Source organism: Octopus bimaculoides, chromosome 5 (assembly GCF_046866305.1).
Source record: "Octopus bimaculoides isolate indiv1 chromosome 5, ASM4686630v1, whole genome shotgun sequence".
NCBI classification, from domain to species: Eukaryota; Metazoa; Mollusca; class Cephalopoda; order Octopoda; family Octopodidae; genus Octopus; species Octopus bimaculoides.
In genome coordinates this window covers 8,418,358-8,435,830 of record NC_142932.1, presented here as the reverse complement: position 1 = coordinate 8,435,830, position 17,473 = coordinate 8,418,358, and the positions used below count along the sequence as shown (strand labels likewise).

Genomic DNA, 17,473 nt, shown 5'->3' with positions numbered 1-17,473 from the left:
TCCCTCTCTCCCTCACACACACAAACACACACACACACACACACAAATTTGCAGATGTGGCCTAGTGGTTAAGATGTCCGGGTTATAATCATTAGGTCATTAGTTGAATTCCTGAAACAAGTGGTGCATTGTGTTCGGGAGCAAGGCATTTCCTTTCACATTGCTTCCATCAACTTTGCTGAAATTAACTGCCAGTGGCTGTTCAGGGTTAACCCTGTGACATAGCACTTTGCCTAACCACCAAGTTACAGAGACATAAATAAACCAATACTAGTTGTCAAGCAGTATGGGTACACAAACAAACACATCACACATACACACACACACACACATACTTGCATATATATATATATATATGTATGTATATATATATATATATATATATATATATATATATATATATATATATATATATATATATATATATATATATATATATAAAAATACTAATAAGATGTAAAATACTAATAAGATGGTAATTTAGTTTCGAATGCAGTAACACCATTAGAACAGCAGAAATATTGGGTAAATTACCCTTGCATACATACACACACACAAATATATATATATATATATATATATATATATATATATATATATATATTCATAAGAGTGGTACAACAAGGCACCGATATTTACACAGATACCCTTATAGGGCTACTTTTTGCTGGAAATTGATACATTTGTATTGAAATATTTTTCATTGATATATATATATATATATATATATATATATATAATATGTGTCAATACAGTTTCTTATTTCTTTATTGCTCACAAGGGGCTAAACATAGATGGGACAAACAAGGACAGACAAAGGGATTAAGTCGATTACATCGACTCCAGTGCATAACTGGTACTTAATTTATCAACCCCGAAAGGATGAAAGGCAAAGTCGACCTCAGTGGAATTTGAACTCAGAACGTAACGGCAGATGAAATACCGCTAAGCATTTCATCCAGCGTGCTAACGATTCTGCCAGCTCGCTGCCTTCGTGTCAATACAGTTTCTGTTTACCAAACTCACTCACAAGGCATTGGCCGATGGGAGCTATAGTACAAAAATACTCACCTGAAGAAGGGCGTACAGCTGTAGAAACCATGTTAAAGCATCATTGGTAACCAATGCAGGTCTTAAACTAGCTGGATCCGGCCAAAGTGTCGAACCATTGCCACCATGGAATACAGATATTGTATGATGGTGATAACAGGGGATGACAATATATACGAACAGCTATATTTTCAATGCAAACATGCACACACAGGATGTTTTGTGACCTACCTTCGCAAGGTTGGTAGCCATATATTCAGCACACTGATTTTGTAAACGATACAGATTAAATAGTCGTGCTACTTTCAAGACTGATACAATCTGCTGAACTTCTAAGTTCTTGGACATGAAATTTGCACATTGTCTTTTTAAACCGGGAAGTAAATAGATATCAGCTGTGTAGAGGACATCGAAGACGTTGGATTCAGATAGCTAGTAACAGAAAAATAAAAGAGAAACCGTTATTATTATTATTATTATTATTATTATTATTATTATTGTTCAGTAGTTTTATTTTTATAGCGTGCTTTCACTTCACTACCAAGCGCAGCTCTGTGTGCCTTGGGTATGTGCTGTGGTTTGCTGTGATGCTCTTATGGTTACTGTATTGAAAGTGTTTTGCGTAGGATGTGTGCAGTGCCCAGTAGTGCAATTTTCTGTATGTTATATATATTTGTAAGTCCTGATGTTTTTATTATGTATTTGTCTGAATATTTTTTGATTATACCTAATGCGCCCACTATGATAGGAATTGTTTCTGATTTTAGATTCCACATTCGAGTTACCTCTATTTCCAGGTCTTTGTATTTTGAAAGTTTCTCCATTTCTTTTAGGGAAACATTGTCATCTGCTGGTATTGATACATCAATTAGAAAGCATTTTTTTCCTTCATAATCTTTGACAACTATATCTGGTTTATTGGCCTTAATTTCTCTATCTGTGTGTATTGGCATATCCCAAAGTATGGTTGCTTTCTCGTTTTCTGTGACCTTTTCTGGCGTGTGTTTATACCATCTTTTTTCTGTTGTTATTACATAGTGTTGGCATAGCTTCCAGTGTATATAGGTCCCAGCTCTGTCGTGTCTGTGAATATATTCTTTCTTAGGCAGGACTGGGCAGCCAGAGATAATATGGTTTAGTGTTTCTTGTCTATCTCCACATATTCTACAGTTACTTGTTATATTTCTTTTCATTATATGTTTTTGGTAATTTCTGGTGGGGAGGCTTTGGTCTTGTGCAACAATTAAAAATCCTTCAGTCTCTGCTTTGAGTTCTGAGCTTCTCAACCATTGCTGGGATTTTTCTCTGTCTATTTCTTTTGCATTTAGTTTAGCCCAGTATTTACCATGTAGGAGCTTTTCTTGCCATCGTTTTATCATGGTCCGTTGCTGTTCTAGTTTTAGTTTGAATTTCATTTGTTTTTATTATTATTATTATGATTTTTATAGATGTTGCATAGTATACAATATTGTGAGGTTGTTGATGGAAAAAAAACAAAAGTGTCTAGTCACAACAAGGACCTCAGACAGACAATATGCGTGCAGTTCCAAGTAATGCTGACTTTTACAATACACCTAGATTGTAGGATATTTCAGATTGGGTGGTATTGAACCCAATGCTCTGATAACAATAGGGATAACTTTTGGACTCTTGTAGCTGCCACATCTTAGCGATCTCAATTCTCGGGTCTCCATATTATTATTATTATTATTATTATTATTATTATTATTATTATTATTACTATTATTATTATCATCATCATCATTATTAAGGTTGTGAGCCAGCAGAATCATTAGCATGCCAAGCAAAATTTTTAGCAGCATTTTGTCTGTCTTTACATTCTGAGTTCAAATTCCACTTTGCCTTTCATCCTTTCAGGGGCCAATAAAATAAGTTCCAGTCAAATACTGGAGTCAATATAATCAGCTTGTCTCCCACCCTCAAAATTTCAGGCCTTATGCTTATAGCAGAAAGGATTATTATTATTAAAAGTGGTAGATTAGTAAAATTGGACAAAAACACAAAGCATTTGTTCCAGCTCTTTACATTCTGAGTTCAAATGCCATCATGGTCAACTTTGCCTTTCAGCCTGCCAGGGTCGATAAACTAAAGTATTTGGATTAATAGTATATCAACTAAACCCACCCCTAAAAATGTTGGCTTTGTGTCAAAATTTGAAGCAATTATCATCATCATCATCATCAAGGCAGTGAGCTGGCAGAATTGTTAGCATACCAGGAAAAATACTGAGCAGAATTTCATCCATTTTTACATTCTGAGTTCAAATTCTGACAAGGTTGATTTTGCCTTTCATGCTTTCGGAGTCAATAAGAATAAGTACCAGTTGAGCACTGGGGCCAATGCAATTGACTTGTCCCCTTCCCACAAATTTCAGGCCATGTGACTATAGTAGAAAGGACTGTTGTTATTATTATTATTATTATTATTATTGTTCAGTAGTTTTATTTTTATAACGTGCTTTCACTTCACTACCGAGCGCAGCTCTGTGAGCCTTGGGTATGTGCTGTGGTTTGCTGTGGTGCTCTTATGTTTACTGTATTGAAAGTGTTTTGCAAGTACTGCACTATTATTATTATTATTATTTTGGAGCCGTTGCTGAAGATGCAGGTGATATCTTCCACACTGGTGTAGTATAGCCAACATTTTCTATGACAATGTGGAGGTTTGTTCATTTGTTTGTATGTATATACGCATGCATGTATGTTGTTGATTAGCCTAAAAAGTGACCAGTAGAACTAACGTCAGTAACTATTGAAACAGTAAAAAAGTGATACTAGATCAAAATAATGGTAAGAGGATAATTAGTATTATTTGATTTTCATAAATATGTATGTATGTTTGTATGTAAGTAGGTAGGTAGGTAGGTAGGTAGGTAAGTAAATTTGTAGGTAGGAGGTGGGCAGGTTTGAGACAGACCGACAGGCAGATAGACAGATATTGTGTGTCAGTTAAATACATACCTCACAGCTGTCTGTATAGATGAAATACATAATTTGTTGGAAGACTAAAGCACTGACTTCATGTAAACTGAGAAAAGGAATCCCTTCAGAGTTCTCACTTTCATTGAAATGGTCTGTCAGGAGAACTTTGAAGTAGTCAGTTCTTGTAGAAAGGATACACTGGATTAAAAACAAACAAGGTACAAAACAGTGATAGATTGATAAAATGCATTGATAATGGACTGACTACTCACAGGTACATGCACACTTGCATTTCCACACATGACAAATGCAGTAGTAATATATGTGTGTGTGAAGGTGGGGAGCTGGCAGAAACGTTAGCACACCGGGCGAAATGCTTAGCGGTATTTCGTCTGCTGCTTTGTTCTGAGTTCAAATTCCGCCGAGGTCGACTTTGCCTTTCATCCTTTCGGGGTTGATTAAATAAGTACCAGTTACGCACTGGGGTCAATATAATCGACTTAATCTGTTTGTCCCCTCTATGTTTAGCCTCTTGTGGGTCAATAAGTTAAGTACCAGTTGCATACTGGGGTCGATCCAATCGACTGCCTCCCCCAAAATTTTGGGCCTTGTGCCTAAAATAGAAAAGAATATGTGTGTATTAAGGCAGCAGGCTGCCAGAATCATTAGCACCTGGTGACGAGCTTGCAGAATCGTTAGCATGCTGGGCGAAATGCTTAGCAGTATTTCATCTGCCGCTACGTTCTGAGTTCAAATTCTGCCGAGGTTGACTTTGCCTTTCATCCTTTCAGGGTCGATTAAATAAGTACCAGTTATGCACTGGGGTCAATATAATCGACTTAATCCGTTTATCTGTCCTTGTTTGTCCCTTCTGTGTGTAGCCCCTTGTGGGCAATAAAGAAATAAGAATCATTAGCACCTGGGCAAAATATTTAGTGGCATTTCTTCTGGTGTTACATTCTGAGTTCAAATTCTGCCAAGGTCGACTTTGCCTTTCAGGGTTGATGAAATAAGTACCAGTTGAGTGCTGAGTCAATGTAATTGACTACTCTCTTTCCCCAGACTTGCTGACCTTGTGCCAAAATTTTAAACTAATGTATGTATGTGCATTCATGTAAGTTTAACCCTTTAGCATTTAGATCCAAATATTTTACCCATTTTCTGTTCAAACTGGCCAAGTCTGACCTTTTACACATACCCGACAATGTCATTCTAAAAATAAGCATCACACATAGAAATCTTTAAGCTCTGAGATAACACAACTGATTCAAAACAATGTGAATAAATAAGCTTCCATTTGACAAAATAATCTGAATGCTAAAGGATTAAGGTATTCTCTTCACAATCATTCTAGATTCTAGGTTCTAACCCATTGTCTGGCACCTTAGGAAATAGTCTAACTTCTACTTTAGCATTTAATTTGGGCATATAAGGCCCAGATATTCTACCCATTTTCTGTTCAAACTGGTTGAGTTCGACCACTTACACCTACTCTATACTATCATGAGATTCTAGGTTCTAACCCATTGTCTGGCACCTTAGGAAATAGTCTAACTTCTACTTTAGCATTTAATTTGGGCATATAAGGCCCAGATATTCTACCCATTTTCTGTTCAAACTGGTTGAGTTCGACCACTTACACCTACTCTATACTATCATGAGATTCTAGGTTCTAACTCATTGTCTGGCACCTTAGGAAATTGTCTTATCTTCTACTTTAGCTTTGGGTTGGACACAGCCTATAAAGTGAAATTAAGTGGAAAGAAATTGTAGAGAGATGCATTGGATAGACTTTAATGTGATTCAAAACACTTACTTTATAACACATATTGTCACATTGATTCAGTTTTAGAATTATGTTAGGGGTACAAGTTTCTGAAGAATTCTCAGTTACGTAATACAATGGGATATGGAAACTGCATAGAATCCCATTGGATGGAATGAACTGCACTGTCACACACTGCCACATTGATTTTGCAGGCGGTTAACATTAAAAGTAGAAATGTCTGTAAGTAACTCATCATCAACACCTGCACTGTGCACCAGGTAAACAAGGCGATCACCTTTGGTGCTAAAGTCTGGAGACTTCACATAAATTTTGTACAACTAAGAAAGAAACAGTGCAGTTATTAATAAGAAGATTTTAAGTTAATGTATGCAAGATTTCACAGCTCTAGCAAACCCATCCTTGTATTATGCCATTTAACTCTAACATTTGAACCAGCCATATCAGACCCGAAAATTGTACTTGCTTTATGGTCAAACTGGCCAGATCCAGTTTCTCATACCTACCCTAAGATATCATTCTAAAAAAATAAACAATCACATCATCAAAATCTTGAAGATATGAGATAATACATGATTAATTCAAAACAATATGAATAAATAAACATCATGTTTGACGGAATCATCATCATCATTTGGACGATTTGACAGGACGGGTTTGACATTTGGGTTGGATGGTTTGAAAGGAGCTGGTCAGGAAGAATATTAAACAATTGTTAACACAATTGGGAGGATTGGAATTTACACATCATGTATCTGTGGTATTATAATTCTGTTAATGAAAGCAAAAACAAAATAGTTTAACTTACCTTATGACCTAAAAAGCGATAACCTTCCACTATAAATCCTATATCTGCAAACATGCTGGGATATTCAGGATCAAATGGTAGTTCCCTAATTGGCTACAAAATAGAAATTTGTGCTGTATACTTTAACATCATTATCATTACCATTCTAAATTGCATTCAAATCAGACTAGACAATGGAGATGGTTTTATAACATTACACTGAAAATTTAGGCTTATAAAAACTACCAACTTCAAGCAGATTAATATAATACTAGCTGGACCTGTGAAAAATTCATGGAAAACATAAAAAATGTAAACATTTGTATAAATTGTGTCCTGGTGCCATGAGAAATGTTTCTATATTGTGACACTTACAGAATACAGAAAGAAGTGTAAAACAGCTAACTATATAATCCAACCAAAATATCTCAGTTACACAAACGTATACAGAATTTAGCCTTAAAATACATCATACATATTCAAAAAACCTTCTTGGTTTAGTGACACGGAACATTCTGCTGGTATTCTTTTATTCTTTTACTTGTTTCTGTCATTTGTAAAACCTGTTGAGTCAAGTGAAATCATTGTCATGGCTGATGCCAGTACTGTATGACTGCCACTCGTGACAGTGGCAAGTAAAAAGCACTATTCAAGCATGGTTGATGCCTGTCCCACCTGACTGGCTCCCATGCCAGTGGCATGTAAAATGCACCATACGAACGTGGTCGATACCAATGCAGCCTGACTGGCTCCTGTGCTGGTGGTAGGTAGAAAGCACCATTCGAGCGTGGTCAATGCCAGTACTGCCTGACTAGCCCCTGTACCAGTGGCACATAAAAAGCACCCACTACACTCTTGGAGTGGTTGGCATTAGGAAGGGCATCCAGCTGTAGAAATTTTACCAGATCAGATTGGAGCCTGGTGTAGCCTTCTAGCTTGCCAGTCCTCAGTCAAACTGTCCAGCCCATGCCAGCATGGAAAGCAGACATTAAATGATGATGATGATGATGATGGGCGTCTTTCAGTTTCCATCTACCAAATCCACTCGCATGTATGTGTGTGTGTGTGTGTGTGTGTGTGTGTATGGATGAATGGCTGGATGGGTGAGTGGATGAGCATTCACATAATTTCTATCTACCTAATTCCACTAACAAGGTACTGATCAGCCCCAAGTTTTGGTAGAGGAAGCTTTGTTCACAGTAAGATTGAACTCAGTACCATGTGGTGGTACAAGTGCACTTTTTAACCTCACAACTATAGTGGGTGGGCCAATGTATGTTTATAATATTTACATTTATTTCATATTTATCAGTAAGAGTTTTTGATATGAAGTCATTATAAATACAACACAAATAGATGTGTATTTATTTAATTGATTTAGATGTTTAATTAAGAATGCATGAAGTGGCAGCATCCATGTCACGTCTACAAAAGCCCCACCTAGTACCATTCAGATAATTACAAGCAATTAATTCTAACATTAATGAAGTGGGGTCATTAAGTATAACAAAAATGTAGAGATCTTATCCAAACTATTATTGCAGCAGCAGTAGTAGTAGTAGTAGTAGTTGTAGTTGTTAGTTGCTTGTTCGTAGGTTAGCTGTGATTGAGCCAAACTATGATCAAAGGCTTTCCAGCCATGACCATCCTCTTCTTTCTCTTTCAGCTAGATGTTATTATATTTAGGATTACATATTCAATGTGTCCACTTTTTAAAAGATAGTAAAATATATGAGAAATTTGGCTGCTATATCTGGCAAGTGGAGGCAGCTTTCTTTCATGATTTCAGGATTTGATGACAATAAAAATATTTAAGCCAACAGAGTAACCAAATAATCAGAAGAGGAAATGCTGGTAGATATTACCAATGGTACAGTGAATTAAATTACTTGAGATATGCAAGTTTTCTTTTCAGATGCATGATGCTGCTATCCCCCATCCCAGGGTTTCTCAGGCCCACACTTTCTACACCTTTAGAGTTGGCACACTTAATGTTGGAACATTGAAAGGTAGGTCTGGTGAGATTGTTGAGATGCCTGCTGAATGGAGACATGTTGATCTGTGCTGCATCCAAGAAGTAAGGTGGAGAGCAAGTTCTGCTAGGTTCCTCACAGGCAAAAAAACATAGGTATAAGATTTTCTATGAAACATGAGCTATGACTGCTGAGGACAGGCGTAGGCTTGAAAGAAATGAAGCTAGTATGCTCCGCTGGATGTGTAATGTCAGTGTGCATACATGACAATATATAAGCCCCCTATGAAAAAAGTTGGACATAAGACACATCAGGTGTGATGTACAAGAGAGACAACTGTGCTGGTATGGTCATATGTTACGTATGGATGAGGACAGCTGTGTAAAGAAGTGCCAATCTCTAACTGTGAAAGAGGTAGACCCAGGAAGACCTAGGATGAGGTGGTGAAGCAAGACCTTCAAATGTTGGGCCTAACTGAGGCAATGACAAACAACCAAGACCTTTGGAGATATGCTGTGCTTGCGAAAACACAGCAAGCTAGGTGAGATTGTAGCTATGGCCTATGCCAGTATTGCATTACCAGCCCATTTAAGGGTTTCTTTCAATTATCGGGCAATGTGCTGTGCTTGAGAAGACCTATTGAGTCAAGTGAAACTGCTGTTGTGGCCCATGTGAGTACATCCTGACTGGCACCTACACAGGTTGCACGTAAAAAGCACCATTCAAACATGGTCGATGCCAGAGCCACCAAACTGGTTCCTGTGCTGGTGGCACGTAAAAAGCACCATTTGAGTGTGGTCAATGCCAGTGCTGCTTGACTATCGCCCATGCCGGTGGCACGTAAAAAGCACGCACTACACTCTCACAGCGGTTGGCATTAGGAAGGGCATCTAGCTGTAGAAACCTTGCCAGATCAGATTGGAGCCTGTTGCAGCCTTCTGGCTTGCCAGGCCTCAGTCAAACTATCCAACCAAAGAGCATGGAGAGCAGACATTAAACAATGATGATAATGAAATTGTTGTTAACAAGATTATATAATTTGAGGACTGAGGGGACATTAGCTTTATCATTAGAGATGGAATTATTTTTATCATTTACAATTCTGGTCATGCTTGTCTGGAAAGAAAAGAAACTATGTAGAGTAAAGAGGTCTCGCAGGGGATAAGGTTATAGAAGAGACGTGTTCCAGATGCAACACTGTAGGATCAAACCTTGTAGGAAACAAAGCTATAGAAGAAGAGACTTGCTTAAGATGCAACACTGTAGAGTCAAACCTGGAACCATATGGTTATCAAGTAAACTTCTGAACCAGAAATTCACTTGCCTGTGCAGAAAAATGTTACAGTTTGAGACTTTTCCTCAGAACAAAAAACAAATGTGCATGTGTACCAAATTCTAGGGTGCATATATACCTAAAAATATTTGATCATTTTAAGGCAGTGAGCAGGCAGAATTGTAAACATGCCAGACAAAATGCTTAGTGGCATGTCATTCATCTTTATGTTCTGAGTTCAAATCCTGCTGAGGTTGACATTGTCTTTCATCCTTTCAGGGTTAATAAATTAAGTACCAGTTGAGTTCTGGGGTCAATGTAATCAATTAACCCCAGCCTCCTTCAAAATTACTGGCCTTGTACCAAAATTTGAAGCCAATATTTGATGATTTTGGCATTTATCTTGCAGGGCTGTAAACTTTCATCCTAATTTAAATGTTGACTTTAAATGGTAGGAAACTGGTGAGAAGCCTCTCTGAAGTCAATGAGCCAGCTTGAAACAACAACCAAATCCTCCCTCAAATTACAACCTAGAGTAGTGGTTCCTAAACTTTTTCTGGCTGCTCCCTCCCTGGCACTCAGGCCACATTCCTAGCACTACCCCACCATCTCATCACCACAAACACAGAGCACTTTTTGCAGCAAATTCAAAAAACTGTATTTCACAAATATAACTTAACCTAATTAACCCATTATTTTGGGTTTTTTTCATCCATTGACTCCATTTGGCCACCCCATTATCATCCCAATTTTCTTCAATGCCTCTCTGGATCTTTCCACTACCCCCAGTGACGTGGGGTGGTGCAGTATTGCCCATTTTCGGAACCACTGACCTAGAGTCTTAGATAAAGAAAAATATAGGAATCCAATGAAGTAGCCTCTATGTGGTCATTTGATCTGCATGAAAAAGCAGTAAACACCATTCTGCCATTTTACAAAAAGAAGCACAGATTGCATAATGTGGTCCTAAATTTATAAAGAATCTGGGAAAAAAGCAAGGATGGTCACAACTTCAATGCCTTTTAACACAAGTCTGCTCAATCAAGACTGACATGGGGCTAAACAGAAACAACTACAAAGAATTAATCTGGTTATTTATGCTATAATCATCATTTAACATCCATAATCCATGTTGGGTGGTTTTATAGGATCAGATGGACTGAACTGTTCTCCAGTGTCTGCTTCAACAGCTGGATGCCCTTCCTAATGCTAACCATTTTACATCATGTACTGAGGCCCTTTTTCCTGCCATTGGCACTTGCTTTAGTAATAAAATATTCTAGAGAAAGTCTATACTCCAAAAATGGTAAAACTTTGTTACTTACCCAAGAACCGAGTTCATGAGGCTGAGTTGCGTTGGCCAGTTTGAGAAAGTCAGTTTGTAAGTTCTTTGTAGCCGATTCACACTCCACGGTTATGGTTGTTATTTTGATAGAAGGCTTTGAAGAAACTGTCAATATACAAAAATACACTTTGATATGATGCTGATGCATAAATTAATTTTAATAGCGGAACATGTCAAGAAAACCTGTCATTTATATTTTACTAGCAGCTAAACCTGGTTTCATCCGGTCTGTTTAGATGATGTGGCACACACTCACATACATACCCGCATGCAGGTTGTTTTAATCGATTTTCTCTGTAAGTATGAGGGCTAGAGAAAAAATAGAAAGTGCATTCCAATCTATGCACCCGTCTCCACATGTGTGCCATTTTTCATGCAAATCCACCCAGCCGTTTGGCCGTGAACCTCAAGACAAGAAAGAATACAACGGTCGGCCAACTTCAATTTATATTATAGACAAATAATTTGTAAAAAATTTGTAAGCAAAATAAAATACATTTCCAAGAGAAATGTGAGTTATCATTTATCGATAATAATCTGTAAATATGTGCAAGAATTAATTAAAAAAATAACTTTTATATCTTACTATTTCAGTGAGATACATGAGCTTGATGGGATGAACAGAGATTTTGGATATTAGATGGAATAGTAGATAATGACATTTGCATTTCACTATCAGGCATTTTCAAGTTTCAACATTTCAATGTTTTTAAGTTTAGCATTGCTGAAAAAGATGCTTTGCAAATGTATGTAGTAGAAAACTGCAAAAGAATTTGTAAAGCCTTTTTTAGCTAGGTTTGGATGTTTCTTTGAGACATGAATCCAAAATTTCTGTAAGTTCCCCTCTTCATAAATCAATAAAAGACACTGATCATTCTTGGTTTCAGCTAGTTCTTCTTCTTTGGTAAGTGAAAAATCAACTGTTGCAGTTGCAAAAGAAATGGATTTCTGATCCAATCATAGTTTTGGATTTCAATATTTGGAAAATAATAATCAAGTATTTCTCTAAGCAATGTGAAGTGGTCAACAATTAATGAGCTGATCTCACATTTTAGCTCACACTCACAAGTTTTGGAAAACATTTCAAAATTTTACAATACGGGTGACTAGACCATAACCCACACTGCCAGATATTTTAAGCATTTCAGCGTTGATTCCTGATGGGCTGGGGGATTTCCCTGTCTTCATATCTTTAATCGTTTTATCTACCAGGTCTGTGGCACTCAGCAAGCGGTCTCACAAGAATTCCCAGTTGCCCTCTATGTCACAAGTCTGTAGCTCCTCCTCCCCCTCTTTAAATTTCTCAATGAGGATGTCTTTAAATCTCTGACCATGTGAAGAGTGCTTAAGCTTCCAAATCCTTCTTTTCCAGTGTGGTCTGTTTCTTGGCATCTTTCTGGCCTCAAATCTAAAGTCACTAATAACTAGTCTATGCTGGGGGGTACATTCTTCACCGGGGATGGTCTTTGTATTTAAGAGCAAACATGCATTCTCTGGTGCGAATGAAATTAATCTGACTAGCTGAGTCACCTGCTTGATAGGTCATCAGGTGGCTGGCTGGCTTCCTGAAGTTGGTGTTGCAGATCTATAGTTTATTTGCATCACAGAACTTCAGTAGCCTAATTCCCTCTTTGTTTTTGGAACCAATTCCATGACCCTCATGTACACCATGGAAGATACCAGGTTGCCATCCGACATGCCCATTGAAATCTCCAGCCACAAAGATGAGATCATCATCACTCATCTTTGAGATAGCCTGCAGAAAAATATCATAAAAGTGGTCCTGTTGATTTGGTAGGCGTGCTTGTAGGCATAGATAATTGTAGCTATACTATTCTGCAAGACTAGCCTGAGCTTAAGCATTCTATCGCACACCCTGACTACCTCTATGACCTTATCCACCCATTTCTCAGCAAGAAGTATGCTCACACCACCTACTCCATCACTGTTACCTTCTCAGAAGATTTTATACCTATGTACCTTGCCTGTGAGGACCCTGGCTAAGGCTCCTCTCCACCTTACCTCTTGTATGCAACATATATCAACATGTCTCTGTTCAAGCATTTCTACAATCTCACTAGACCTACATTTCAATGTGCCTATGTTGACAGTGCCAACTCTGAAAATTGGGAAAAGGAGGAAATATGGGAAGGAGAGATGTTATTCAGCACCCAAAAAGAAAGTTTCCATGATTGTTTGATAGACATGTCACATTGGTTGTTTTCGCTTTTAACCCATCATCATTCAAACATGTTAAAATTGTTGCCCCTACTGGAGGTGAGAGTACGGAAGTATTGTAAATGAAAGTGTTTTGGGCATTGTAAATGTAAGCATTATGAGCATTGTCAATATAAGAGTTACTGGTGCTGCAGATATAAATAAAAATAAATATAAATATGCCAATGTTAAATTAAGTAAGTAAATAAGTGGGCTGCTATTTGGTTGGGTTAGTTCAGAGAGAGAGAAAGCAGAGATTATCGGTACAAGAGAGGAGATTACCAATATGAGAAAGGGGATTTCTGATAAGGGAAAACAAGATTTCCAGTAAGAGAAACAGGATTTCCAGTATTGGTGGTGGGGGCAGGAAAGGGTGGGTGCATCATGAACAAGAAAAAATTCTTTTAAGAGAAACAGTACTAAAATATTTAGCCAAGAAACAGTATGAAAATATTTAGCCAAGAAACAGTACGAAAATATTTAGCCATAGTGAGAAACTAGGAACGGATAATTTTAGAGAGAGCGATAACAATTTGGAAGTTATTTGAAGAATTAATATAAATAATTACAGTTTACGAAAGTACATGTTAGTAATGATGTGGGATAGATGAATGAATGAATGAAACAATTAAAAACGAGAGAAATTCTTAGCTGTACATATTTGCAACTGCCAACAACAACCACACACTGGAGTAAGCTGCGTGAAAGTCTGAAGGAATTTAAAGCCTGAAAATTGTCTTCACTTCTAGTTCTCAATGGAGGTTCTAGACAACGCAAGAATTGTTCAATAATTCTGAAACATATAAAAACTATCAATTGTGCTAACCCACTGACATCTGTTGATTCGTCTAACTGCAATGCAAACATCATGTCATTATCTTGAAAAATATCCTTCATTTGCAGCTTAATGTCATTAGATATATCTTGAATTCATCTTCCAATTGTGTTATCTACCAGAGGAATTTTATTAACTACTGTCTCAAATTCAGGTCTAAAAATTGTTCGAACAATAGCACAGCAAGATTCCTTTATAATACTTTTAGCAATACATGTTGTTCCTTGTCTTTAGCAATTATTTGAGCAGCCAGGTAACTCGCTTCTTGAGCTTTGTCTATGTCTTCATTCTCTTTGTGAAGTTGAAGCCCGCATTTTTTTAGAGATTTCGCAAGTTCAATGAAGTGTTCCACTGGTTTTGTTGACAAATTTCCACGCCTAGTGTTGAAATGACACTTTAATTTGCTTGGTACCATACTTTCGTTTGCAAGTATATCTCCACAAACTAAACACAGAGGACTGTGTTTAGTTTTATATAATCTTTGTTGTATAAACGAGGCTTAAAAATGTTTTCTGAGCCCTTCTCATTCACTGATCAGTTGTTTGAGTGGCTTTCTTCATAGATGTTAAATTTCGTTCATTGGAAACGTCATCTTCTGCAATTTTTCTTTTCTTAATTAAAAACTTAACCATTTTATGGGTAATTTAATTACAATTTATGAATAAAACTAAGCTGATTTATCATAAAGTTATGATAGCTCAACATGTAATTAATATCACCAGCACTAAGCACGATGAAATTAGAAATGGCACATTGCACTTAATTAGAACACCCGGTTCCTAAGGCTAAGCCCGTTAGACTGATGAACAAGGGGCAAGTATGGTATGAGTTTAATGTGATTTCATAATTATTAGTTCACTTTCAGTAATGTGCAATAGCAGTACAGGTGAGTAATAACTTTAGGCAATTTGAAAGCAGTTCCAGTGTGTTTTGCTCACTAAAACAGGTGTGGATTTGAAAATTTTTAATCAATTTTCCATTTATTTCAGACAAGAGAATAGTGCTTGCAATATGTTAATTCTTTTACACTGAATAGAATACAATGTAAATGAGCGTTATATAATGGAGATTATTTGTGCCTCTTTTCCTTTTTTTATTTTTTAATCTCGCCTTCAAACATTGAGTAGGAAACGATAGCCGGTGGGTACGTGCATTGACATGTACGCTATGCTAACAATTAAGTTAAGGAGACTAATATAAATACATCAGAACATAACCAGAATGGGGTGAAAACAGGTATATTCAAACAGCAGTGCTCTGTGGTATTCATGCCCAATTGAATTATCTCCCCTAATGTTAATGATTACTGTTGTTCGCACTCCGTCGAGGGTTCCAGTTGATCTAATCAACGGAACAGTCTGCTCGTGAAATTAACGTGCAAGTGGCTGAGCACTCCACAGACACGTGTACCCTTAACGTAGTTCTTGGAGATATTCAGCGTGACACAATGTGACAAGGCTGACCCTTTGAATTATAGGCACAACAGAAACAGGAAGAAAGTGTGAGAGAAAGTTGTGGTGGAAGAGTACAGCAGGGTTCGCCACCATCCCCTGCCGGAGCCTCGTGGAGCTTTTAGGTGTTTTCGCTCAATAAACACTCACAACGCTTGGTCTGGGAATCGAAACTGCGATCCTATGACCGCGAGTCTGCTGCCCTAACCACTGGGGCCATTGCGCCTCTACATAATGATTACCACACATTTCATATCTTACAAGAAAGATCAAAAATATATCAAAACACTAGAGGCAACAGTGATGGTGTGTGGCCAGGTGGTTTGAGTATTGCTCTCACAATTACAAGATTGTGGTTTTGATTCCTGCACTGGGTAGTGCATTGTGTTCTTGAGCAAAACATTTCATTTCACATTGTTCCAATCCACTCAGCTGTAAATGAATAACCATGTGACAGACAGACAGACATTCTGTTCGGTGGGGAAACTTGCAGTCTCAGTCACTTACACACCGTGGAAACCAGATAACCAGCCCTGTAAGTCCAAGGATTTAAGACAATAATGCCCAAGGGATTTACGACTACTACTACTACTACTACTACTACTATTGGTGGCAATATAATTGAGTAAAATCCCTGAAGGTGGTACCCCTGCATAACTGGATTCTAATGAGTGAAATCAGGAAAAGATCAACAAAAGAAGAATGTGAAACACAGTAAAAATTTGTTACAGTTAGTGTTGAAAAGACCTGAACTTTAATCATCCTACTTACCATAGGTATACAGCTTTCTGAGATTTCGGCTTATGGCATCTTCTAAAGCATCAAGTTTACAGTGTCTTGCTAGACGAACATAGTCATCAACATAGTCCACACTAATTTCTGAGGTATCTATTATGGCAACAGGTGGTAGCGGTAATAGTGGTGGTGGAAATATAAAGAAGATAAAGAAACAAAACAAATGAAAACACTGAAAATTATTCAAAATTTTGTTTTAAAAAATTATTAATGAAGATGATGATGATGATGATGATGATGATGATGATGATGATGATGGTGGTGAAGGCAATGACAGTGATGACAATGATAATGTTGCTGTATGCTGTTCTATAGCCTCAGGCCAACCATGAACAAGTTAGCCTATAACTGTTTCTAATATAGGCACAATTTTAAGAGAGGGAGTTGGTTGATTAAATTGACCCCAAGTACTTGACTGGTACTTTATTGTATCAACCCCAAAAGGACGAAATACAAAATTGACCTCAGCAGGATCTGAACTTAGCATTAGAACAAATACCACAATGTATTTTGGTCCAAATTAAATTCTAATGATTCTGTCCATCTACCACCAAAAGCTGACCTTATAATGAAAGGTTTTCCAGCTGTGATCAACCAATTTACAAAGTGGACTGAGTACATTTTATCTTGGAACAAACACTGGAGAAACTATCATCTCTTGTTCATGACAAAAGAGTCTTATTATTTTCACAAAGAAGATATGACTTTACATCAATATTGATGAAAGTTATGACTATAACCTTTGCAGACAGTTCCTTATTCACCCACGTATTCTTCAGCAGGAGGAATACAAATTAACATTATGGTTTTCATATGATGCATCATTGTGCAAAGAGGCACCACAAAGTATATCCAGGTGCAACATTGATTTAGAAATGTTTAATTTAAGGATTTAGATTTTGTCATTCTTCCTTCCTTGGGCCTTCATCTCTTGATGGTATCATAGGAATGCCATCATGATATGTGGTGGTGTCTTGGACATTTTGAACCAGGTGGAGCACCCTCCCCCCACTCTCCTG

At 37.3% G+C, this 17,473-nt stretch overlaps 1 protein-coding gene across 1 annotated transcript in view; it reads right to left on the bottom strand.

Moving 5' to 3' along the window:
* The window catches only part of LOC106875244 (ankyrin repeat and BTB/POZ domain-containing protein 1), a 41,115-nt gene that overhangs the window by 1,054 nt on the left and 22,588 nt on the right, over nucleotides 1-17,473 (bottom strand). Inside the window, exons 7-11 of the mRNA XM_014923309.3 lie at nucleotides 16,431-16,547; nucleotides 11,137-11,261; nucleotides 6,587-6,679; nucleotides 4,032-4,190; nucleotides 1,282-1,482 (exon numbers count right to left, since the gene is read on the bottom strand). Coding sequence (XP_014778795.1) covers nucleotides 1,282-1,482; nucleotides 4,032-4,190; nucleotides 6,587-6,679; nucleotides 11,137-11,261; nucleotides 16,431-16,547 — 695 coding nt within the window. The remainder of the gene's footprint in view (nucleotides 1-1,281; nucleotides 1,483-4,031; nucleotides 4,191-6,586; nucleotides 6,680-11,136; nucleotides 11,262-16,430; nucleotides 16,548-17,473) is intronic.